Source organism: Notothenia rossii (assembly GCF_949606895.1).
Source record: "Notothenia rossii genome assembly, chromosome: 8".
NCBI classification, from domain to species: domain Eukaryota; kingdom Metazoa; phylum Chordata; class Actinopteri; order Perciformes; family Nototheniidae; genus Notothenia; species Notothenia rossii.
Genome location: NC_136906.1, coordinates 16,300,554 through 16,326,037, shown reverse-complemented (window position 1 = coordinate 16,326,037; position 25,484 = coordinate 16,300,554). Strand labels below are relative to the sequence as shown.

Below are 25,484 nucleotides of genomic sequence, written 5' to 3'. Positions count from 1 at the left end.
ATAGATACAAACATATTTAGGTCAGAGCATTCCAAATAAAAATGGAACTAGCCCATTGCCATGTGATGCAACTAATAAAAGGTGAAGTGACTTTTCGAGAACTATGTAAAAATACTGGTTTTCACAATGTCTACAGGACCTAAAACCATTATTATTTTGATATAGTTTTAAAAGATATTGACATACTATTTAAGAATATCATTTCATTTATTTATTTGAAAGACAACAATCACAACTTGCTGAGAGTTTGGGTTCAGGAAGGCACAAAGAAGACTCATCAGTACATAAAGAACACATTTAAACACACTGGGTTTGTCTTCCTTAAAACTGTACATAGGAACAGACTCAAGAAGAAGAAGAATGAAAGCAAAACAACTCTTCTTTAACAAATTGAGAAGGAGACATTCTGAATTAAAAGAGGAACCAGAGATCACCTACTCACCCCATGAGGAATGATACATTTAAGGCCAATACACATCAGATAATGTTAAGGGTATCAAGTCCTTAAGAAAAAAATGCACCATCATATTATTTCCAGCATGTTGCTATAGGTTCATAAATGGTTCAAAATGTGAGGAGAGCATTTTTTTTTAAGTAAGGCACATTAATCTGCTCCTGCCCCTGCTGGCAGAGAGCTGATGTGCTGGAGCAGCTGGTCGCAGTAGAGAGGACTCCGCTGTTTGTCTCTCACCGCCTCCACCTCCCTTTGCAGAAGTGACGGATGGACTGAGCTACCTTTCTTCAGGATCTCTGGACAAACAAACAGAAACAAAACCAAACACAAAAAGGACAGGAGTTAAAACATTTTTACACAAACAAAGGAATACTCATTATTCTGTAACATGATCTTCAATTGAAAATCCTTTAAGCCTAATTCTTCATGGGAGAGTTAGTTTACAACCAACGATGGGGATCTCCGGTGAATGAAAGGGTTTGATGGTCATATCCTGACTCCATGTCCTGTTTTTACTTCTTCCATGTTGGTATTGACCATCAATGAGGTACATGTATCTCCTTAAAACAGGGGCGGAAGAGTTTATATAACATTTTAATGCACTTATTCAAATTCAGGCACAATAAAATCATGTTTACTTTGAATGTTAAATTAAGTTTTTTCGTTTTAACCTGGTACAAGTAAATGTCTTAACTTGATATTATTAGTAAAAAAGTTTTTAAAAAAAGGTGTCAGTGCACCAGCAGATGGCAGTAATGAACTACAGTACACAAGTCACACAATGCAGATGCACTTTCCTTCCACTTGAAGGCAATAATCATCTGTTCAAAAATGTTCCTCCGGCTGTTCCCACACCTTCTGCTGATTTTCTCGAGTATATTGAATTACGTGAACGCTGTCAAGGGGTAAATGCTTCCGAAACCACAATGCAGAAGTGCTGTCCCAGTGGTGACATGCCGCCACTCAGGATGACTTAGCTCATGTAAACTCATCATCTGATACCCGCCTCTGTTCTTCAAGGCGATGGAGGGGATTTTAGCTTTTGTGTATACTGTACTCCGAGGAAATAGAGGTGGGGTGGCGGGACTTTGAATACGAGGAGAACAATGAGGACTTGTGAGAAGTGAGTTATACCCGTGCCAACTGTGTCTGTGTGACTGAGCAGGTAGCAGCCGGGCTGCCAGGATGGTGGGATTATCAGGGTGGAGAGTGAGAGAAGGAGGGAGGAGATGTCAGGACATGCTGCACACATCAAGCCACTTTACAGATATGCGTTTGAAATTCAAGAAGCGTTAGAATAGGATCAACTATTAAGTGGAAAAAAGAGACAGAGAGGGGGGGAGGAACAAAAAAAATCTTCAAACAGAGCCATGCATGAGAGTGAGGAATGCTTCCATATTTGCGGCACAGGCGGTTAAGGGTGCTGTCAGATGCACACGATCACTCAGCAAGATGTGAGGTCATCTTATTTCACAAAGAGACTCTGAGCTGTCAGCAGCCGGTACAATGGCTCAGATATCTTTTCACTGTTAGGGCCTGATGTGCTGCAACACTTCCAGAGGCTGCTGAAGTATTCTGCCCCGAGTGTTTTTTTTAAAAGAAAATCCTGAAAAAGCACCTGAACATTATGGAAAATCACTCGGTACAAGAAATACACAGCCTTTGTCTGTGGGCGAAGGCGTCTCAGAAAGTTGATCTACTATGTGTTATTCTACCAACAGTAGTCAAAGTAACCGTCATTTTGATAACCAATGGCTATAAAAAAGGTTCCTTAAAAATGCTTTCAAAGCGGTTTTGCGGGACCAGAGTCCGTAGCTGCAGCTGGTAAATGTGTGTGAATGATTTCTCCTCACTTTTTTTTTTTCTTTCCCTCTATCACTAGTCATATGAAGATGAGAGACCCTGTAGAGAGGCCTCTTTGGACTGGCTAAGGCATCAGTGTCACCTGCACTGTGTCAGAAGTAATGACAGCTAACATCCATGAGAGAGAGGGAGAGAGTGGAAGTCCAGAGGAGCTGAGCACCGGTTACACACTTCCAAAAAAGCCAATAAGACTTTCCATTGATTCCTCAATAAAAACACAGCTACGGGTCTGTCTGAAAACACTGGGAATGAGATCAACAAGTTCGAAGTATGGATAAAAGACAAAGGGATTGAGCAGGATGGGCGTGAGGAAAGATTTGGAAAGGCGGCGAGGGGAAGGGGGATCCCCATGTGGTTTCCATTAGGCGGGACTGTTCCGTGTTTAAAGGAGACTCTGGTAGGGGAGGCAGAGGTTTGCCACACACACATCTGAGTCTACACCAGGTGAACTGGCAAAGGAGTTCATAATATATCAGAGCTCACATATTAACCTGTGAAGTGTCTCCCTTATATACTTTATACAAGAAGTCGACATGATGTCACCTATAGGTTTGTATACTACTGTTTTGAAGTATTAAGTTTGGCCTTCTTGACTTGAAACTGGATATTGAGACCATAAACCTACAGAAAATATTTTCACGGAGGTAATAAATCAGCTGAGAAGTAGGGCCATTTTCTCAAACCTCTATGCAACTGGACTTCTTCATACGGGAGCTGCCATGTTAGCTATTTGAAAAAAAATGCAGATTGAAGGCACTTGTTTTTTCTCTTTTCCGACCTGTAGGTGATGTCCAATCCGTGTATACACTCTATGGTGTCTCTGAGGTGGGTGCTAATCCTAATCTGGATCTTGTGTTTCACGTTTGAGGCCAACCTCCTGCTTGTAAGGGCTTGCTTTGGAAAGAAGAATTGCCGAAGCTGCTTTGGTGATAAATGGTGTAGAAAGCAAGGATAACAGTGCTCTCTTGAAATAAAGTACAGGGGGGGGGGGGATCTGCTGGCAGCGAGCCAGGCAATCATCTAGTGTTTGATAGAGGATACCCCTTATTCCTCTCATCATCTGTGAGCCTCTTGGAAACAGCAGGCTGGTCTGCGGATCATCATGGCTAAGCTCTGCTTTCATGGTGACCTCACCTTCACAATTATGACTGTCTGTACTTCCTGCAACGCTTATCAGATGATCACGGTCATGAGGTCCGTATCACATAATCGTTTCAAGTCATTTACAGTATATTCACATGAGTTTGTTATCTTGACGATCTCTCCTTATTCTTATCAGCATTGGTATCAAGGATTGTCAACAGCGCATTAAAGGACAAAAGAAAAAGAGTTGGCTTTCTTTGTCATGAGTAATGGTTGTCATCAACATGTTGGAAATCATAAAGAGTAGAAGGAGAATCTGTGGTACTCCCACAGAGAGAAAATATGGAAAAAGGAACGTTTGTGTCCCCTTTTAAAAAGACCCACACTCTTATCTCTCATGTGTATAATCTTCTGTTAGGCTACCACCATGCTCAACACTCCACCCTCATATCTGAGGCTGCAGGATTAAAACACCCCTTCCAGTCTCACCGAGCACTTGGCCCTGCACCGAGTCGTCGGGGTCGTCGGGGTCGTCGAGGTACAGGAGGAGCTGCTGGAAGAGGAGCTGCAGATGAGCAGCATAGAGCTCGGGGGGGTAGTCTTTGGTCAGGCTGGAGAGCCACAGCCCGAGGGCCTGCAGGGCCACGCTGCGCACCTCCTCACTGCTGTCGTCCAGACGCTTCAGCAGCACTGTGGGAAAACACCACCACACAACAAAACGTCTCAAAAACTTTCGTCTATTAAAGATTCCCTATCATCCTGTTTTTCATCAATATATTATAGTTCTCTGTTATATAAAAAACATGTCTCTGAAGTGTTTGGATCCAAAAACAGATTATTGCAGCATCCCATAGACCCCTCTGTTTCAGCCCTGTTTCAAAAGTGCTGATTCTGGGTCTGTTACTTGAAATAAGGAGCCCCTCCCCACACAGCGGGGACACATGTTTATGTATAAAAGACATGAAAAAGTGGATTTTGCATAATAGGCGACCTTTAAGTGAGTAAATTGATTTAGTTCTAACGTCATTATAATCATTGTTATAATATTATACATATGTAGATTTAATTGTGATGTAATCTACAGCATTTTTTGCAAAGTGTAAATGTCAGTGTTAAGTGTGTTCTGCACCCACCGGGGTAGATCTTGTTGAGGGCCTCAGGGTGCAGACTGGCTCCTATAAGTCGGAGTATGGTGGAAAGGGAGCGACAGGCCAGCAGCCGGGCCATCTGAGAGTCCTCCTCCAGGGCCGACAACACCTGGGGACTCACCTTCTCCTCCAGACACAGCAGCTGCACACAGGAAAGGCCCAGACCAGCATACAGATCAATAATGGCAAGCTCAAAGTACAAATAATACAATTATATTATATGAATGCAATTAATTCAACAGTTAAAAAGGTGTTTTTGTGCAAAGTTTGTTATTGTGAAGATTTCCCTAATGGTAAATGGAAACTGACTGGAGTGATTGCTTTGAGACATTTTGGTCCAGACTACTTCCTTTGAGTTCCAAAACCCTCTCAAATGTTTCTTCTTTCCAGTTCTTTGCACCCCTCAGTTGTCAACAATGAGAAGTAGCAAAGCCAAGGCTAGTTAGTGAAAGCAAAAAACCATCCTTCGGAAAGATGAACAGTTTCCACACACTTATTTTATTATTCCTTTTTGGATTTATGGGAATTTTGGTTCCAAAGTGAAATATCACTCAAAGATGACAGATTCCCATCAGCTCTGGATCAGTTTATAAAGACACACGGGCATGGAGCCCATCATCAGATGTCGAGTGCAGACCGATGTTTTCATCACACCAACAGATGCGAAGCAGAGGAAATGGACAAACAAGGTGAAATGACTGCTAGCTAATGGCAAAACCCTCTGTCATCCTGGCTGTTTGCTATCGAAACCACGCAAAACAGTAAAAAAGGGATTGAGGGGAGAGGGAAAGAATGAGACAGAAACAGGAGGAACATTTGGCAGAGGAGTTATCCGGCATTACATCAGTGATGAAGGTGCCAAGTGTAACTGGAGCTACTAATTGTTATCACAGGGAGTAGTGAGCAAACACTGTCCTTCTAAATGAAAAAGCTGTTTGACTTCCTTTGGAAATACACACATGCTGATGGTTATGTCACCTCTGCTTTAACCACATTGTGAACCCCAACTCGGAGAGGAACACAGCCCTGTCACCCCTTTTGCAGATGTTCTATTCTTATGAAGACGTTCGGGTGCCATTAGATGGTACAAATGTGATGGCACACCCAAACACCTGCTCATGCTGTCCCCCAGCTATTTGCTTAACCTTGTAGTTAAAGACGTGTGAAAAGAAGCGGAGTGTGAGCCGGTGATAACTGGTCATTCAGCCAGATGTGCGTGTGCTAGCTCACATACTGGAACTGGGCACATGCTCCGGCAGGCAGGTGCAAGAGCATATCTCGGTGATAGTTTCTACGAACAACCGGAGCCCAGAACAGTGGAAGCATTGTTCCTGGGGGACAAAGGTATGTGAACCTGCTAGCCCCCGCGTACACCTGCTACCTGCCGCGGCCAACTCCTTCAGCCAAGGGGAGAAAGATGGCTGACGATATACTTTCCCGAATGGCCAAGTGGGACCATCCATTTTCATGTGAAATGGACAAAACAGAGAATTTGAAGTAAATGTCAAGTCCCTGTGGGTTAAAAGAATGCCTTTACAGCTGGGTCAATGAAAGTGTTTCTGCAGATTGGAGATCAGTAGTGCGGTTTTTTTTCTGGAGACCTTTCGTATACTGTGTTAGCTTTCAATGCTCATGGGTCCCTTTGCATTGCACAGGTGGAAACAAATGTAACCCCTGTGTGTGCGTCATGTTTAGATTTGCACACGTCCTCTGTGTGTGTACCTGTCCAGGTGCGATGGCCCCTCCATGCAGCAGGGCCAGCAGACAGCTGAGGGCAGAGGTGCGGACGGCAGCTGCAGAACGGCCTGCCCGCCACACCAGGTTAGGAAGCAAGACGTCACACAGGAACTTCTCTGCCTCGTCACGGAAATGCCTGCGAAGAGGGCAGAGAGTAAAGTATGGAGACAGAACATCGGAGAGGAAGACGTTTACATTCCCGTGTGTATTTCATATGGAGGTACATTATATTAGCATTTCTATATTTTTTAACAGCTAGCAAACAATGCTGCCCATTTTGAGGACACGCTAACGATAATAGCTGTTGGGAATGCTACTACAACAAAAAGGGCTATACCAAGCTCATGTTCCCACACTTGATGTACAGCAGAAGGATGAGCGGGGGGGGGGGGGGCAGGAGGAGAAGCAGGAGGCGAGGAGTGCAACATCTGGGTGTCTGCCTTTCCCTTCTCTCTGTTTTCCATGCTGGCTTAGGCACTCTGACATTCTCTCACACACTAGCAGACTGGCCTTTTGCTCCAAACCAACTCTTGTAGATGCCTCTCGCCTCTGGCTGTTCAGCTGGTGTCACGACTAACTTCTCATGACATTGAGTCAAATGTGCTGTATTGCTTCAGTGCCAGTAGGGGGAGACTGCGTGCCACTAACACATCCAGGACCAAGGACCATGCACTGCTAGCTCAGTTTTTTCATTTTGACAGGTGATGAAAGCTCATCATGAAGGAGGCCAGGAGATGGAAAGACATTTTTTCCACAAAGCAGGGATGATGTGCAAAGGAAAAAAAGACACTTGTATGTCTATGCATACACGCAGTTTAATACGTTTATGTTTGACACAGTATTTCATTTAGTAACATTTGTTAGGCAACACTGGAATGCAGTTCATTACTCTGAACATCAGCTTGATTATTTCATTGATGATTATCCACACATTAGCATTATACTTATTTTACAGGGTCTAGCTTTTAAGGCCTTATAAAAGAATAGTGTTAATCTCATTTGATTTAAGTTATAAATAATTCACAGAACTAGCAGTTTTCTTGTTTTATGTCTTGAAAGCTGAAATTAAGACTAAAGACGGGTGCTTGATGCAGTTCACACGTGCATGAAAGCACACGCTCTATTATTTTTGCCCACCACATCTTAGGGAAAGAGGATGAACTGTCATTTCGTACACCTTCTACTTACATTTCACATCCAGCTTTTTGATCACAGCACACAAATCCACATAAAACAAAGACATTATGTGTGTGTGTGTGTGTGTGTGTGTGTGTGTGTGTGTGTGTGTGTGTGTGTGTGTGTGGGGATGAAAGGCACACACTTTCCCTTTCTGCTTGTTATATATTGGAGCTGTCATTATGACATGTTGGTTGTAGAACAAAGAGAAGAGGTTTTCTCTATAACTATCATTGTCGTCTTGATGACATATAGCGTGTGTGTGTGTGTGTGTGTGTGTGTGTGTGTGTATGTGTGTGTGTGTATGTGTGTGTGTGTATGTGTGTGTGTGTGTGTGTGTGTGTGTGTGTGTGTGTGTGTGTGTGTGTGTGTGTGTGTGTGTGTGTGTGTGTGTGTGTGTGTGTGTGTGTGTGTGTGTGTGTGTGTGTGTGTGGGATATAATCTGCCGAGCAAGGATCGGGCCATAAATCATGAATGGAGGCATAAGAGGAGTATGAATGGAAATATTATGGCAGACCGCACAGCCCCACATACTGTCAGTTAAGCATTTGTTTGAAACCTTTTGAAGGTGTAACATGATTTCTGTCTGCTGATGGTCCTGTGAGCACCGGAGATATATCTGAGGAACGAGAGAAGCAGTTAGCAGCACAGGTGGGCGCACTGAGAGTGAGGAAGAGACAGAGGCTCCTTTTGTCTAACGTGCACATTTATGGATAAAGTAACCTGATGAAAGCTGAACAAAGTTCCAATTTCCACGTTTTTGGCAAAGGTGGCTAAATGTTCTGTTTATGCAACATTTTTCGCTGACAGGTTATTATTTTGTCTTATATTCTTTACACTGCCGCCAGACTCATGCCAACATCTATCCCTTACATTCACCGTTGGAAACACCTACGAGTCCTTACAGACCCCTTGGCTGAAGGCTAAGCGTTAGTTACAAACTGCACAGATGTCTCCATGGAAACAAAATGGACAAGGTTTGTCTTTCTGATGGACAGCAGCAGCTGGAAAGGGCCTCAGGCTTAATGCATTCCCTCAGATTAGAGCTTTGAGTCCAGCCTGAAAGCTGCACAGCTGAGGGATCGAAGGACCCTGAACGGTGAGGGGGGGGGGGCGCAGTCAGAAAGACCCCAAAGACGGGAGCTCCTCTCTGGGTGTCAGACTTCACGCCTATCCTTCGTCATTAATTAGCCAATAAACATTTAAAGGTGTTACTAAATCACCAAGGAACAATTCAGACATAAATTGCCTTTGGTATAATTCAAGTATGCTGGAAAGAAAAAAAACATATTTTGAGTTACTGTAACCAACACTCCCAGATGAACCATGTTAACTCAAATGGGACTTCATACATTTAGTGAGTTCATCTATCTTATGACCCTGAATCAACCACCAGTCCTAAAGAAGGTGAGAGTAACAATGACCTCAGGCAAATGACACATTCCTGATTATGGTTACTTGTGGCTGAGGTGCTAACTTGCAGGTTAATGTGAGGTCAGTTCTAAAAATATGACTTATAACGATGACTTGGAAAACTGGAGACTAGTAAAACCCAAACAAATTAAGCCCAATGTGACCTCAAGTGATGACTAACTAGGACAAGTCAGCTGCTGTGTGTGTGAGACTTTGTTTAAGATCATTTGCTCTGTGTGTATGACCACTCACCCCTGAGAATCCAGTGTGTTTGTTGCATCTAGTAGCAACTTAGCAAGCATTGTGAAGATGGTCATCCTCATCTCTATGTCTCTGTCTGGTTGAAGGCAGCAGCACAGCAGAGGCATCAACTGGCTCACAAACTCCCCAATCACTGGACCTGTAACAGACACACAGTTGTATGTTACTACTATGGCAAAAGATTGGTTTGGCATTGTTTGCCATTATTGTAAAGTTTACAGTATGGAAACAGAATTAAAATATGGAACCATTGAGTCACTGAAACGCCAACTCTAGCAGTGTTTGGACCTTCTTTGTTTAGACAGAATTCATACAGTAACTCCTTCTTATTACACACTAAATACATTCCTTTCCTGAGCAAAGACTCTATATTGTATGCCTTTCCTTAATTCTTCGTCATCCAGACCAACTATATTGCTAAACAATAAAGAGCTTGTAGGGACAAAAAACTGTTTTTATGTTCATCACTGACCAGAGGGCTTCAGTTATTAAGAGATGGATGAGGAGACAGTGACACAGCGCTCGGAGGAAATGACACATAAAAAGGCCTTTGTGTGACAAAGTGTTTTCTATACAAGTGTATTTTACAGGAAAAACCTGAAACTCACTATGAAAGTATTCTCACACACACACACACACACACACACACACACACACACACACACACACACACACACACACACACACACACACACACACACACACACACACACACACACACACACACACACACACACACACACACACACACACACACACACACACACACACACACACACACACACACACACACACACACACACACACACACACACACACACACACACACACACACACACACACACACACACACACACACAGCATGTTTACAGAGCTATATATAGTAATCTGTGGTTGTGAAAAGACTGATTATAGCCAATGCTCTTTTCAGACTATCAATTGTTCAGATGTGAGAGGAGACAGAGGAAATCCTGAGACTGGGTGGAGACCAATGGCATGAACAGATATTGGAAAAAGAGAGAGAATGTGGGAATCAAAGGGTGTGTCATTCAACCATGGGTGATAAAGGTGGCGTCTGATAGTCACCACACTAAGGATATGACAAGCCAGTGATAGGAAATAGCACTGAAGTCATAGAGACACACATACAATCACTCCTAATTATGCCTTACCCGGAACATCAACATATGTCCTGTCCTTGAGCAAGGCACTCAAATCTACAGAGACAATGAATCAATCATTCTCACACCAGCTGAAGGACTGTGAGGAGGATATGAGAGAGCGATAATAATGATTGTCTCCAACAAGCGCAGATGGAGTCCGTAAGGAGCTGATGAGCAAGCAAAATGAACCATTCTCAGTTATCACATTGACTACCGTCAATTGTTCAGCAGGGGTTTGATTTCCCTGAGTCATGTGCACATAAAACAAAAGGAGCCAAACACTTTCTGTTCAGCTGCCGACATAAAGTGCTAGGGTCCTGTTAAGGGAGCAAAGATCATATCTGTAGGAATGAAACCTAAGGAAGCTTACACACACACACACACACACACACACACACACAACTTCAAAGTAGCCTTGATCTAGGGGAAGGTCAAGAGCAGGCGGCTGTGGTGCCGTTTGATGTGGTGACCTGCATAGGGATCACTGAGTGGACTTAGAATGGACTGGTCAGTTAGCCATGGGAGTGTGTGTGTTAGAGGGGTAACCAGCTGAGCAGAGTCATTTAGAAATAGAGGGGAGGGAGAGAGAAGGAGATGAAAGTGTGGCACAGAGAGGTGCTGATGATGGAGGATTATGTTGTATAGACAGAGGTAACGGGAAGTCTCAGCACCAAAGAAAGGGTCACAGCTTTTTAACACACACACACACACACACACACACACACACACACACACACACACACACACACACACACACACACACACACACACACACACACACACACACACACACACACACACACACACACACACACACACACACACACACACACACACACACACACACACACACACACACACACACACACACACACACACACACACACACACACACACACACACACACACACACACACACACACACTAGGGGGGGGGGAGTGGTCACTGGTGCTAATGACAGCCCTGTGTGGGTTTGTTTGACCATGAGCCTCTCTGCTTGGGTAACAGACATCCATCTCAGACAACAAGAAGGAGAAACAATCATTGGGCGTGTTATGGAAAAAATCATAAGTAATTTAACCTTAAATTCTGCGTCATTTGACAGCCTTAATATCCATCCAAGTGGTACTAAAAATTGCTCCAAGCACCATTAACCCTTTCTTTTGAAGCTTACATACTAAAAACGAAGCAGTAAGGGACTTCCTGATGGTGCAGGTATAAAAAATTAAGCATCGGGAAACATTAACGTAAACAATATCCTGCTTTATAGTGTGTCTAAAGCCTTTCAATCGTGTTTTATTGTCAAAGTTTATAGATCTGTTTTATCTTCACGATCTAATGTATATTTTCTACTTTTTAAATGCTGTTTTAATTCTATTTTAAGATGTTTTAATTCTAGAATTGTTTATTTCCACTGTTTAATTTCTACTTGGGTGCAATGCCTTGTTTTGTTTTGTTGTTTTTTATACTGCTGCACACATTTCCCAATTTGGGATCAAAAAAGTACCTCTTATCTTATCTTATTACAAATAACTTCTATAAACAATCTGGATCATACAAGAGAGAACCTGTGCTGCTGGTTTTGATCTGGATGATGGATCAGGTGTGAACAGGACAAACAATTTGAGGCTTAAAATATGGCTTAATATGAGTCTGAGCAAGTTGAGGAAAGATTGGCTTGACAACTACAACATGAAGCAAGGTTTAAAACAAGATGGAGATTATACAGTCTCAACCAACGTGAGGTTAAATGGATCCAATGATCATGTGCAGAATGATGACTGATGATGTAGTGCGTTTCCATCATTAACAGGTGATTTGGGAGCCAAACCTTACTGTACATTTCTGACTTTATTGTGTCTCCATGCGTGCAGATTTCAGCACCTTCTGTATAATTTGGCAATGTCTTGTGCACATTCAGGCTTCACTTCTCACCTGATTGTATGACTATGATATGCAGTTGGAGTCTCTGCGGGGAGTAACTGGACCAGGTGTTGACAGAGGCCGACAGCCAGCCCAGCAGCTGGCCCATATGTTGTCTATAGAGATCCTTCACTGAGTCCAGACCCTGCACCTTACACAAACACTGCACGCTCTCCAACGCCTGTGGGAGAGAGGGATAGGTGAAATGAAATTAAACATTGTTTAACCTGCAACATTACATTTTGGAGAAGTTAATCAAATAAAAGACGAAGAGACAGAGATGAAGAGTTGATGAGAAAAAGTGACAAGAGCAGAGGGTGTTGTGTTAAAGTTGAACAATTACAGCAGTTTGCTTGTAACTTCAGGAATTCTCACACGGGAGGCAGACCCATCATGTGAACCCATGGGAAGAACAACACTGCAGACATGACAAGGACACACACACACACACACACACACACACACACACACACACACACACACACACACACACACACACACACACACACACACACACACACACACACACACACACACACACACACACACACACACACACACACACACACACACACACACACACACACACACACACACACACACACACACACACACACACACACACACACACACACACACACACACACACACACACACACACACACACACACACACACACACTAGGGGGGGAAGGAAAGAAAGAGAGAAAGCAGAGTAAATAATTGTCTGACTCTTTAGGGCAGGGGAACTGACCCTGTAGGGCTCTCCATAGTTCCCCTCATAGTCCCTCAGGGATGGACAGGGACTGAGACAATGTCTGAGTCACAGATCGGCCCCTTCTGAAGGAAGCTAGACAACCCCGAGCTGTCCAGTGATGGGAAATTCTTGCCCTCTTTCTGGGAAAACAAGTTCCGCTTTTCCTCTGAGTCCGGGAATGCCAAAGGCCATTCTCACCCTCCCTCTCTTTTCCTTAATCCATTCCTTCTCATCTCTTGTCTAACACGGCTCCACACAGTGATGCAGAGTGCAGACAGACGTAAACACACACACGCACTGGTGTGTGGTGTCTGGCAAGCATCGCTGCCAATCCCTTCCCGCTCCTATCCCTGTCATTAGTCTCCTACGGCGACAAGCAGTTAGGCGACATGCTGGCCTCAGATACCGCTGGCTTCGCTTATCACTGTTCCTGTCCGTCCCTTTGCATTTAGAGGCTGGCCACAACATGAGAGCTTGTTACTTGGAAATCACTTTGCTGTTGTGGCCTGAGAAGGCATCATGGAGCCACACATGGAACTGTGTGGATGACACACACCTGTTAAAGAGCAACTCACCTTTCCCCGCCTGTACTTTTCCTTTACTTCATTCTTTCTTTTCCCCTTACCTTGCACCCGCCTCCTTTCACCCAGAACTGAATTTAAAGTTCCACTCCAAAGGTGCAATTTCAGCTCCCCTGGCTAAGTGGGTAATCATACAGTTAGCCATGCCCACTTTGAACCTGTCCAAATGCTGACATTCCTAAAATAGCTCTCTTACTTCATAAAACCTCCTTACCATTCTAATAAAAAAAGGATGGGAAACTTAAATTGAAGGGGAAAGAAGGTACAAAGAAAAATCAAGGTAGAACATTTGTGTTGTTGTTTACCCACTTGGAACTAATTGACGGCTAGGCTGCATAGGGGATGCATCTGCGATTGCATCTTTTGAATGTTGAGCTGTGTTTTCTCACCTTTTCGCTGAGATGTGGCTCTGGACAGAGGCTCTGGACAGTGACCAGCACCTGCAGCAGCTGCAGGCTCACTTCACTGCAGTCTGACTCGCTCTGACACAGCAGTGCATCCACACAGCCCAACAACTGCTCTAAGTACACAACCTGAGAAGGAGAAAGACATATTAATTATAATCTGGTTGTACACACAAGTAAGTGCTCCAAGTGTTTGCCTTGAACGTCTGCCATGTCTATCAATAAACCCGATTGCACTTCAGACCTCACAAACTTATTTTATTGCTCTACTTTGTCTTCCACAGAACACCATCACAAGAAGTTAAACGGGCTTTTTTTTGTTTGTTTACACAAAGAATAACCGAGTGATCGACAAAATACAATAACTCAGAGTGAGAACTTTCCAGACATGAGTGTGTGTGAGATTGCTGTCACTTGTCAGCCAGTGTTGTGGTGAGCTCATGTTTAGACAAAGACGCGGGGCGGCGGCTAATTTCTATGCCATTACTGGGATCATGGCCTTGCTTCCTGTTTTCTCACTGCCTGTCATTAGAGCTGGATGCCAGGGGGTGGGCTGGAGGATTGAGGGGGGACATGGAAGGTAAGGTAAGTGTGTGTGAGTTAGAGAGGGTGTGTGTTTTTGTATGTGGAGAGTTAAGAGCCATTAAAGATTCATCCAGGTGTTTACTTTGGTCTTGTGAGGGGGACACAAGTGTGTGAGCAACCTCCTCACATGCTCCCTCATTCAAAACACACCACTCACTGAGCTCGACAGATAAATACCAGTGCTCCATCACTGGGGGGCGCACTCTCTTTTCACACATTTGAGTAGCTATTGTACCACACAGCTTGGCGTTCATTTTGAAGGAAAACAGTTGTCAAGCCAGGTAAAGATGCTCAGAGGTTTTTAAAATAAAAAAGAGAGATAATGGACTTTCAGTCTGCAAGCCAAATATACAAATGTTTTCATTTAGCAACAGAAAGTTGAGCACACACGGGAAAAAATCTTGCTAGTGTATCTTGAGTCCAGGGTGTAAGCCAAGTGTGTAAACATGTTTTTCCTGAAGCAGTTTGAGTCTAAACTAAATGTTCACGCAGCCCTGAACAACCAAGACTCTCCCAGCTCGCCCACTGCACTGTGCTTTCTTGTTTGAATGTGTTCACACAGTCATTGATGAGCCAAGCCATTCACTGGCACATAAACATAGTCTGAGTTTCAGGGAGGCAGTAGTGGAAATAACGTGACAAACAGTGGCAGACATAGCCATTAGCGTATACATACGCGGACATGCATATTATACACAGACAACAACCATTAGGGCTGGCTAAGAGAGAGAGAGAGAGAGAGAGAGAGAGAGAGAGAGAGAGAGAGAGAGAGAGAGAGAGAGAGAGAGGGAGAGCGGAAAAAGTAGTGCAGTGTAATGACTAGGTGGACACCTGGAGCCGGCCGAGATACACCTGGTTTCATTGGCCTGGGCACGCTCCAGGGGCCTCGTTGCGCAGAGTGTGTGCATCTGTCCACCACTGGATAAATCCATTACACACACACAAGCACGACTCCACTTTAAGAAGCCATAACAGCTGATGGATTCCTATCCAGTGGGGAGCCCACTCCTCACAACTACTGATGTTGCTATGGCAACAGGAAAAACAAACACTGGCGGTGCATGGGATGCCGACCCCTCGCAGTAAGGTAAAGTTTGCTATGCTGCCTTTCTTCTCCTCTCTTCATCTGTCGTTCAGTGGAGCAGGGAGCAGTCCGCAGCTGTCACTCATGACAAAGGGCAGGCATGCAGTAGACACGCTGATGTATGGCCGTATGTACTGTGTGTTTATTCAGCACAATAGTGGTCGCTGTGACACAAGTGCAAATGTTTCTCCATACACAGACGGGATGAAAAGACACAGAGCCTTCTTTTCTCCCCACTCTCCTGCCGTTCTGTCCCTCTAGGCTACTGAAGGCACTTCTTACAGTTTCACCAAGACAGCATATTAACTGTTGACAAGCAAGGTTGTAAATGTGCCCGCTGCTAGGTCCCATCTTTATGCCTTTCTTCCTCTCTCTTGGTACCATCTTTACTAGTTGACTTCAGCCCTGCAGATATTGTGATGCCCCGGTCACCATGGCTAAACACAACACAGCAACACTCAGGTGTGTGTTTAATGGTGGGGATTTGTTCATTCTCTGTGGAACACCACTTTAAAAAGAAAACCTGTTTGCGAATCAGAAGCAAACACGGCCATTTATAACCTACAGAGGGTACCTCAGAGCACAGTGGCTTTTCTGACCACTGGCTCTCCTTTCATTTTCCCTCAAACCCTTGACATCATCTTCAATTTATGACCAATAATATTATTCATCGAGAATCTGTCATTTATTGGTATAGGCAATTTTTCCCCCCACTGAAAAAAAGAAAAGAAAACAGGGACTTGAAAGAGTCAGCGTGGTTAAGAACTGCATAAGTATCAGTTTGCAAATCTTCATCTTGTTCGCCAAACTCCCCATGGAGCCCCGCCGCTCCTTCTGCCTCTGTTCACTTTGAAGAATATTTATATTTCATTTCCTAACAGGCCTAATTTGGTCCAAGACAAACATTTTTTCTTCCTTTTCAAGGGTCAAGTGGCAAATAACTCTTTTCCAGTTGGATCCAAACACACATATCTTGCAAGTTTTATAGAACCCTTATTTAAACAAAAAAAGTCAGATGAAATTAAACATGGCAACTAGGTCCACTATTCCAATGTCTATGTTTGGAAGTTTGCAGGAAATTAAAACCACAAATAAATAAGTAAACAAGTTCCAAAAAAAATATTTCAGGGCTAAGCAACACTTTGTTTTGAGACACTGAGGGAAGAGAACTATTCAGTGTCAGTATTTGATCCCAGAGAGAACGAGGGATGCAGGTGTTCCTGTCTCAGTGGTGTCATTAGCAGCTACACAGTGACCTGGCCCTGCGCCCTGCTACGTATGAACCCTGCCTGTTGTCGAAGAAAGTTGCAGGTGCTTTGTCTGGGTGAGCTATTGAAACACAACATGCCTTTTCCGTCAAAAACAGAGACAGAGAGAATGGCCGACGGAAATAGATGGAGAAACAGACAGAGAGGAAGCAGAGGTCTGTCTCCATCTGTGTGACAAACTGTCCCGTCCTGTTAGTTCTCCCTCTCTGGGTGACCTCGCTGGATCGCACCGAGGGAGGACACAGGGGGTCAGATTCCCTGCCATTTATCACCAGCCTTGACCAGGAAGGCTTTGAGATTTCAGGGATTCTTTTAATGCCGTGGTTGAAGCAGAGTCCGGTGCAGACCTAACACATGGTTATAACAAACTAAACAAAGGCTATGCGCTGACGGTTGCTCTGAGGGGTCAGAGTAACCATGCGAGGGTCAATAGAAATTGGTGGATTTTTGTTATTATTATCCCAGGGAGGACATTCTTGCAGGCCTCACTGGGAGGGGGGGTTGGGGTCATGGTTATAGGTGGGTCAGTAGTGCAGCTGTATCAGAAAATAGCTCAGTTATTTTGATTCTGAAAGGGAAACATATTTTGAGCGAGAGAAAGGGAAGCAGTGCTGCTCCGAACCCCATGAAACTTTTCCACTGGTAGACTATTTGCAGAGAAGCTCACATGGAATTTGTAATCATTGCTGCTATGCAAGTTACAAAAATAAAATAAAAGTTATGTGTGGGAGCACATTTCATATATGCATGTGAAGGAAGTCACTTTGACCAGAGACTTGTAATGTTAGATTTGAAAACCACCATGTGGCCGCACTGTCACTTGATCAAAATCGGCATTTTAGAAAATGACTCAAAAGTGAACCCACTAAACCAACCATGTGTACAGTAGTGCTGTTGAAAAGACTTGTAGGCTCTTTGACTCAAACCCTTTCAAGAGATGAGGCATCTTATCATGAAACTTATTTCCATAAGGGACAAATGTCAACATATACTGTATAAAGTATGACTATTGCACAGCCCTGCCAAATGTAAGAGTTTTATGGTCCACAGAGAGAGTGTATACAATGACTAGGGCTGCTCGATTATGACAAAAATCATAATCTCGATTATTTGGGTCAATAATTGATATAACGATCATTAAAAACGATTATCCATTTACTTTGAAAACATCAATTTATTGGAGAAAAACTGTATGTTTTTAACAGTTCATTACCCTGAACTTTAAGTATAATTCAACTGAAAAACCAATACAAAAAAAAATGTATTTAAAAAAAAAAAAAAAAAGTAATAATAAAAAAAAAAAAAATTGTTTTATTTCGATTACGTTGTTTTCGTAATTGTTGCAAGCCATAATCGTAATTGCGATTAAAATACGATTAATTGAGCAGCCCTAACAATGAACATCTATGACATTGTTAAGATCACCTAACAAGACTGGGAAAGAAAACAGCTGAGGTGGTGAATCAAGACGAAAAACTTGGCAAATCTGCCATCAAAACAAGTCTATGTATTTCAACAAATGTACCAGCCAACTGTTTACCCTCCCGCAGTGAAATGCTGACCTGCTGCAACCTCATTCAATTTAACAACAGTAGAGAGATGTGGTTTTACTGCGTAGGAATGCAGCAGATGGCTTTACTGGCCAAGAGCAGTCATCCTCAGGTAAATAAGGTAAAAACAGATCAGCACAATCTAACCCAACGTCTCCCTGCTGACCTGTTGATATTCCTGGCAGACGTCAGGATGGGCCAGTTTGTTGGCAATCTCTTGAAGATGTGGTTTAAGGAGGGGTTTGGAGCAGCCTCCCAGCACCGCAGCCAGCACCATGAGGGGGGCCCAGGGGTGAGAGGAAGAGGAGAGGTTTGTCACATGATCCAACAGCAGCTTGAGGAAGACGGCAGGAGGGACAAAGGTCCCCAACAGTTTAGCAGCTGCCAGGCTCTAGATGTTGGTACAGAGAGAGAGAGAGGAGAAGAGAAGCAGAGGCATGAACGAGTGGAAAGGAGGACAGGATCCACTTTTTTAACCTCCAACACATCACTACAGAATCCTCCTATGTAAACAGGTGCATCCCAAGTCCTTGAGCTGGGCTGAAGTTCAACAGATGTGTTCTGAAATGAATCTGCCTGCAGGGCTCGACATTAAGGGCTGCCCGATGGCCCGATGGCCACCTAGTATTTAGCTCGGGCAATGAAGCCTCACCTGCTGGTTGCCCGATCGGGCAATCTATTATGCCAGTATCATGCAACTCGCGGATCCAGTAATGAGTGACCCGACAGTAAAACTAAACGGTAGTTACGGTAGTTTGAGAGGTAATTTAAAATAGCTACGTGTGATATTCTAACCTGATGTGTGTGTTTTGTTCCGCTCACCGCTGCATGTGATTATGCAGAGCTGCGTGTGGACTCGTCAGCAGCAGCTGATCTCTCTCTCCCGTCAGATTAGACTTCACTCGCGTTTATGTCCATATCGATCAGATCCAGCTAGTTCTAGCTAATGATATGACTACCTGCTTATCAAAAGACAGCTAAACAATAAGTGTCGCTATGCAACCGGGTGAGGCCACAAAGTATAGCGCAGCATTATGCATTTGTTTACATGCCCACCGGAACCCTGAGGCATTACCAACAGATCAACGCACAATCAACCCATACAGGACATCTCTTTCTCCACATTAAGTGTTAGACATTAGAATTGACTATTCTTGTCTGTCACATACTCTTCTTGTCTGTCACATACTCTTCTTGTCTGTCACATAAGTGGCGCAACTGAAGCGGTATTGCGCTAAGGGAAAATTATTTTGAAGGAAGAGATTTAGATTTGCCGGCTAACGGGAACTCTGACGTTGCCATTTTGTGTGCTTCACGGATGCGCTCGGCTTTTCTCGACTGCTGCTCGGTCAGCTTCCGGATGAGGAAGCATTCATTCGACCAACTTACAGTAGATAACATTACAAATGTTTTTAACAGGCGCCATAATAGTGTAAATAATGTTTGTTTTGGCAGTTACAACTGAATGTAATGTTTTCTACTTTTTTACATCTGGGAAGGCATTTGCCTTCATCAGATGGAAAGTGTCTTGGCCAACAACTTAAGTATTTCTTATAGCTATGCAGGGTATGCAAGCGAGCAAACACAAACAAGTTAAATGAAGAATACAATTGAAATTGTACAATATAATATTGTGGTGGTTCATCTTATAATTCAGTCTAGAGAATGCACCAGACAGCATCTAAGACCTGCAAAAATCTAAATTTTCTAGGGGGAGGCCCCCCAAACCCTTCGTGCATCATTTTGTCCGCGTGCATTTTTCAGGGCAATCTCTATTGGGCTCAGGGCCATCTGTGAATTAGCTTAGATGGCCCACAGGGCCATCTCCCAAAGTCCTTAATGTCATGCACTGGCCTGTTTATAAACGAAATTGTTTTATTGGGTCTTGAGCTTTACTAAACCAAACCTGATCCAAAACAGGAAATACAGTATGATGAGTGACTAGATATCTGGGACTCACATTGCTGACCACGTCCCTCTCCGCGTCGGTGCTGGCGCGGTAGAGGATGGCCAGGAGGGGCTGCAGATGCTGGACGCTGTGGTCCTCGGCGTGGAGCAGCAGCAGGGAGAGCAGCTGAGAGGTCCTGACCCGCGTGGGCACCAGCCAGTCCGTTATGTCGTTGCTAATGGCCGGCACCAGCCGACCCAGGTTTCTCACCACCAGCTCTCTGCAGCCAAGCCCTGGACGCTCCACTGGAAGAGAAAAAGTTCATGTTTTCAAACACATGTATACTCTTCTGTTACAGATCAACTTTTGAAGAAAGTCTCTCACTCCAACTACATTCTTCTCAATTAGTGAATGTCTTTGTTTTCCTGAATGACCTTGATTAATCTCCCCGAGATGGGTAAGATGTTGATTATCATAAAAGGTATCTGAATGCCTTTTTGATTAAGTCAGCAAACACCTTGTTTTTGACAGTCCTTGCAACACATGTTTTGGTTCCATTAGATCGTTCTTCCTTGGTCACTATATCAAACTTTTCTGAGAGTTTGTATAGATAACTACAATATAAACTACAAACAAGCTCTAGGAACATCATTTACAGAACAATACGTATGACTTATTTCCAGGATTTCAAATATCTGCTGGTTTCTAACTTTTCACTTTGTCTACCAATCTTCTTCTTTCTTTTTTTTACGGTTATGGTTTCCTCGCAAGGCACTTGTCATTGCAAGTGAAACACTTTCTTAAACAGTCATTTACATTTGAAATCCAGCAACCCTTGCTCCCCCCTCCTCTTTCTCGGTCCCACCTTGTTCTTCTCTCCTTTAGGCACACTAATGAGAGGAAGAAGGGACTAAAAGGAAGACAGATATAAATCAGAGAACCACACTAGGACAAGACTAAACAAGCCCCTTTCAGGTCGTCTCTCACTGTCTGACAGTGACCCCTTCACACTGGGAGGCCCGGCAGATTTATGATGGCAAGTAAGAGAAAGACAAAGAGAAAGAGAGAGCCTTTTCCTTCCCTTCCCTTCCCTTTCCTTTCCTTTCCTTTCCTGTGCCCAGGCAGAGCCCATATCCATCCACCTTGTCAGATGTGTAGCTGTGGAACACATACAGTTCATATAGGGTCTTCAACCAGAATGCAAAGCGTAGGAAATCAACCCATTACATGCAAGCACATGCATGCACACACTCATCAATGCATGCACGTGTGATGACTGATGCTGGAGCCACGGAGATCATGTTCAGGTTCACAATCATGCCTGGCCCCAAGGCAGACGCTCTCAGAGACAGAGCAAAGAGAGATATTTGATTCAGCAAAGAGGTAGAGATAACAATTATATTCCAAATATACCTTTATAATTATTTAAATATACGTTTATAATTATATTTAAATATGCATGGTGCGAAGACAATGCACCAGCAAGAACCTCTCCTCTATTAAACTACCAGACTTCAGAAACCTTTCCTTAAACTTCACCTTTATAATTATTTTAATAAGATAATCTTACAGAGTGTAAGAAAGTCTGAGTCGGTAGCCTAGGCTTAAACTGGATCCCAGGGATTTTCTGCCAAGTTCCCCCCAGGAAACATCAGGTCTGTCTTGAGTACAGTGAAGTCCTTGAACTAAGTTAATCATACATTGATTTGAGTATGTTGCTCAGGTTAGAACATTTACATTTAAAATGACTCTGCTTCAAACATGACATTTAAATGCTATAAAAAAAACGGAGCAGAAAATGTATAGGTGCTAGAAAACACTAAATATTATATTTTAATAATATACAATAATATAATATGATATAAAATAATAAGGCTTATTACGGATTAAATAGAGAGAGCAAACCATGCTGTGACTGACCTCCTTGTGGGTAGAATGGAGGTTGGGAGAGAAGAAAGTCTAACTTGTCCTTGATATCGTCTTCATTCTCCTTCTCCCACTGGGCGCCTACCTGCTTCCATAAATCAGCAGCTAGACAGCTGCAGGAGAGAAGTGGAAACACAGATCATTGTCCCGACCATCTGCCAGTGCAATACATTGTATTTTAGATATACTGTAGATGGTAGATCTTTATTGGATGTTTCCATTTCACTTTTAAATCCTCTGTAAGATATTAATTGAATATTTGTCTACAAACCAGAAGAAATTGCAGTATATAAACAGATGGCGTTTCCTTTTATAATGATCAAGGATAAGAACAATGTCCATTTGTACCTTATTTCTGGGATCTCATCACTAATACAGGTCAGCAAGAGTGGGACGAGTTTGTGGAAATAAGAGTATCTGTCTTTCATTTGAAGTAGCCAATCACCAACGACCACAGTCACAGCTCTTCTCACCTGGAACAAAATAGAAAAATCAGATATGAGCAACTTAATAAACAGTACATTAATTGGCACACAGTGGGTCTTCTAGCATTGCATAGTTGCTTTAAACAAACCTGTGGCGAGTCATCAAACAGTCTCTGAGCCAGGTGAGAGAGCACGTCATCCACGTTTTTCCCGTTGCTGTGCTGAATGACAGCCCCGGTGGCTTCGATGACTGAGACTCGAACCCGTGAGTGTTGATGAGCAATCGTCTGCATGAGAGGCTTCATGAGGCTCTCAGCCTGCATGTGAAAGTGCTCTGAAGAAAAGGAGATCAAATTAATTTCAGTCCATTAAATGTTTGCGGTTGAGATGGGTAATGCATTGATATATTATCAACACTGAATATATCCTTGAATTATGTTTTCAAAAAACAAATAATGATAACTGGGCATTTAAATAAGGGCCCTTTGGCTTGTAAACTTCCTGCCAGAGAATATTAGGCAGCCTAAATTAATACAAAATTACTTGGATTAAGGTACTACTTTTCAACAAAAAGTCCCACTGGTAAAATATTCACATAAAATAAAATGTTGACTTGAATCCAATGAAAAGGGTAGTGATCTACTCGTCCAGTGTAGCAATACAATGCTGCACTGTAGGTTTTTCTTTGCTTAGGTACTGAAAGACTTCATAAAATGAAGTTAGATATATATTGTTTACTTCTCTTGAACTATTTTATTTTATTTCTATTTTGTTTCTTTTTGCACTATTTGTTATTGTTGTATGTTGTATGTCTATATATTTATGTTGCATTGTTGAAGGATCCTGGGACTTAAACTTGTATTGCCATAACTACTGTGCATATGACAACAACACCTTTGAATCATTGAAATAAAAAACAGTAGCATTTTCATTAAAAGTATTCATATAAAACAGAAGAAGCACTACATTCAAATTAAAATGTTTTTTTTTATTTGTTCTAAGAAGTTACAATAATTAGTTAAGATTTGGAGTCACAGGGTCACATGACCCTGTTGAATCTATTGAAAAAACAATATGGACCTGCGTGCGCATACGCGGAAGACCATTTAGATTGAAGGTCCCGTATGTGAGCGTCCTATGGCTGCTTACAGTCTGTAAAATGACATCAGAGGCAAAGACTGTGGTAAAAAAAACGCCGCTAGATCCGGAGTTAAAGTTTGTCAAATATTCAACATACACTAGCCTCACTGCAGTAAGAAAGCGAGTTTTTCTGTCGTACTCAACAGACGTGTCGGAGTCCGTGCTTCGGAACCATGGCAACTACATACTTTTTCGACAACAAAAAAAGTGTTACCAACCTGGCAGAGACTTTGCCACGTTTATGGTGCATTTGCAACTTTCTCTCCTGACATCTGGGAACGGATCGACGATGGTTCTCTGCAGTATGTTGATCATGTCTGTGAGATATGGGGCTAAATGCTTCCCGCACACCTCCACCGTCAGAGTCAACATCTCCACAGCCAACAGCCGGAGTTCTTCCGCCGTCTCCAGGGTCTCCTTCTCCCCGAGCCTCTGAGCCAGACAGGGCATTAGATAAGGCAGCGACTCCTCCGGTTTAGGGACACAACGAATAAACTCTGTTGTAATTGTTAGTGCAGTTTCTCTGCATCTTTCCATCGGGTCTGACAGGCATTTAAGGAGAGGCTTGAGTAGGGCAGAGAAAAGCTCCTGTAAAACGCTGCTGGAAAGTCCTTTATCTACTGTCTCCCTCTTTATCAGCTCCAGAGCCCTCTTCCTTGTCGACTTATTGTCTTCGTTTAGACAATTTAAATGTCTGGCGAGTCCTCTCAATATTTCAGAGGAAGCATGCTCATCTCCAGCCGCCATCGCTGCCATCTTGACTGTTATCGTTATGGCAACCTACAGCTGCACGACAAACAAACGGCTGCTTTACGACAGCTTCCGATTCAAAAGCTCAAACTTTATTTGCACTCAAAAACGTTCCTGTTGCTACTGCTCGCAGCTCTCTAGTCCTTTGAATCTAAATATAGGATACATCTATGTTTTAAAATATTTTCAGGAGAGACTGATGTAAATTGAAGTTCATATTTTAGAGGTCCAAAATCTGTGCTTCGATTTTGGCATTGTAGCCCAATTTCAGGAAAACCTGTGGTTTAATAACTTTGAATTATTGCTGTGTTTTGTGTTGCCTTGCTGGTCTGCTGGTCATGTTAGCTGGGTTAATTATGTTTGCCAAATTCCCTATCCATCAATATAAATGTAGCCTATGTAAAAAACTAAGATTTTCTCTAAAACAATAAAACACACAAACTCGTAAACTAATGTAGGCTACAGTTTATATTTTCTTTATAAAGTGTTACGTTTCTACATGTTATATAGGAGTAGGCTACATAAATTAAATTAAATGCCTGGACAAAGTTGGCGTCACAAAACTTTACAGATGTGTGGTTGAGATAATGAAGGCATGAGTTTCTAAATCGTGTGTGGTCCAAAGAAGGGCATTGGTATAGGTATTAGGAATTATTTGTACATAATGCAAGAACAGTAGCGAAGAAATACATAGACATAGAGCTTAAGCTACAGGGGAATAAATCATTATAACAATCATAAATATACCATTATTGACATACTGTAGGTCTACATAATGTCACTAAGAGAGGATGGGGTGTGTGTAGCTGGTAATTTTCAGAGTCTCTAAATTGCGTAGTCTGTTTTTACATTTATGGATCAGTTTGTGTCATAATGATGTTACAGAATTACACCCTACTAATTTTT

General features: G+C 42.9%; 1 protein-coding gene across 1 annotated transcript; it reads right to left on the bottom strand.

Annotated features, from left to right (window-relative positions):
• Positions 1-188: 188 nt before the first annotated feature.
• Positions 189-25,221, bottom strand: dnaaf5 (dynein axonemal assembly factor 5). The gene is made up of 13 exons (XM_079642917.1): positions 24,047-25,221; positions 22,838-23,022; positions 22,612-22,736; positions 22,258-22,376; positions 20,410-20,642; positions 18,616-18,840; positions 13,948-14,091; positions 12,234-12,402; positions 9,127-9,274; positions 6,271-6,421; positions 4,534-4,690; positions 3,890-4,090; positions 189-750 (listed from the first exon to the last, which is right to left on the bottom strand). The coding sequence occupies exons 1-13, from the start codon at positions 24,582-24,584 to the stop codon at positions 605-607; spliced, it is 2,541 nt and encodes an 846-aa protein (XP_079499043.1). The 5' UTR covers positions 24,585-25,221; the 3' UTR covers positions 189-604.
• Positions 25,222-25,484: the final 263 nt, after the last annotated feature.

Excerpts from the sequence above, each read along its gene's own strand:
- dnaaf5 (XM_079642917.1), bottom strand. The coding sequence starts at position 24,584 with ATGGCAGCGATGGCGGCTGGAGATGAGCATGCTTCCTCTGAAATATTG. Across the intron at positions 12,403-13,947 it reads AGCCACATCTCAGCGAAAAG|GCGTTGGAGAGCGTGCAGTG; the intron begins GTGAGAAAACAC and ends TCTCTCCCACAG. Across the intron at positions 6,422-9,126 it reads AACACACTGGATTCTCAGGG|GCATTTCCGTGACGAGGCAG; the intron begins GTGAGTGGTCAT and ends CCCTCTTCGCAG.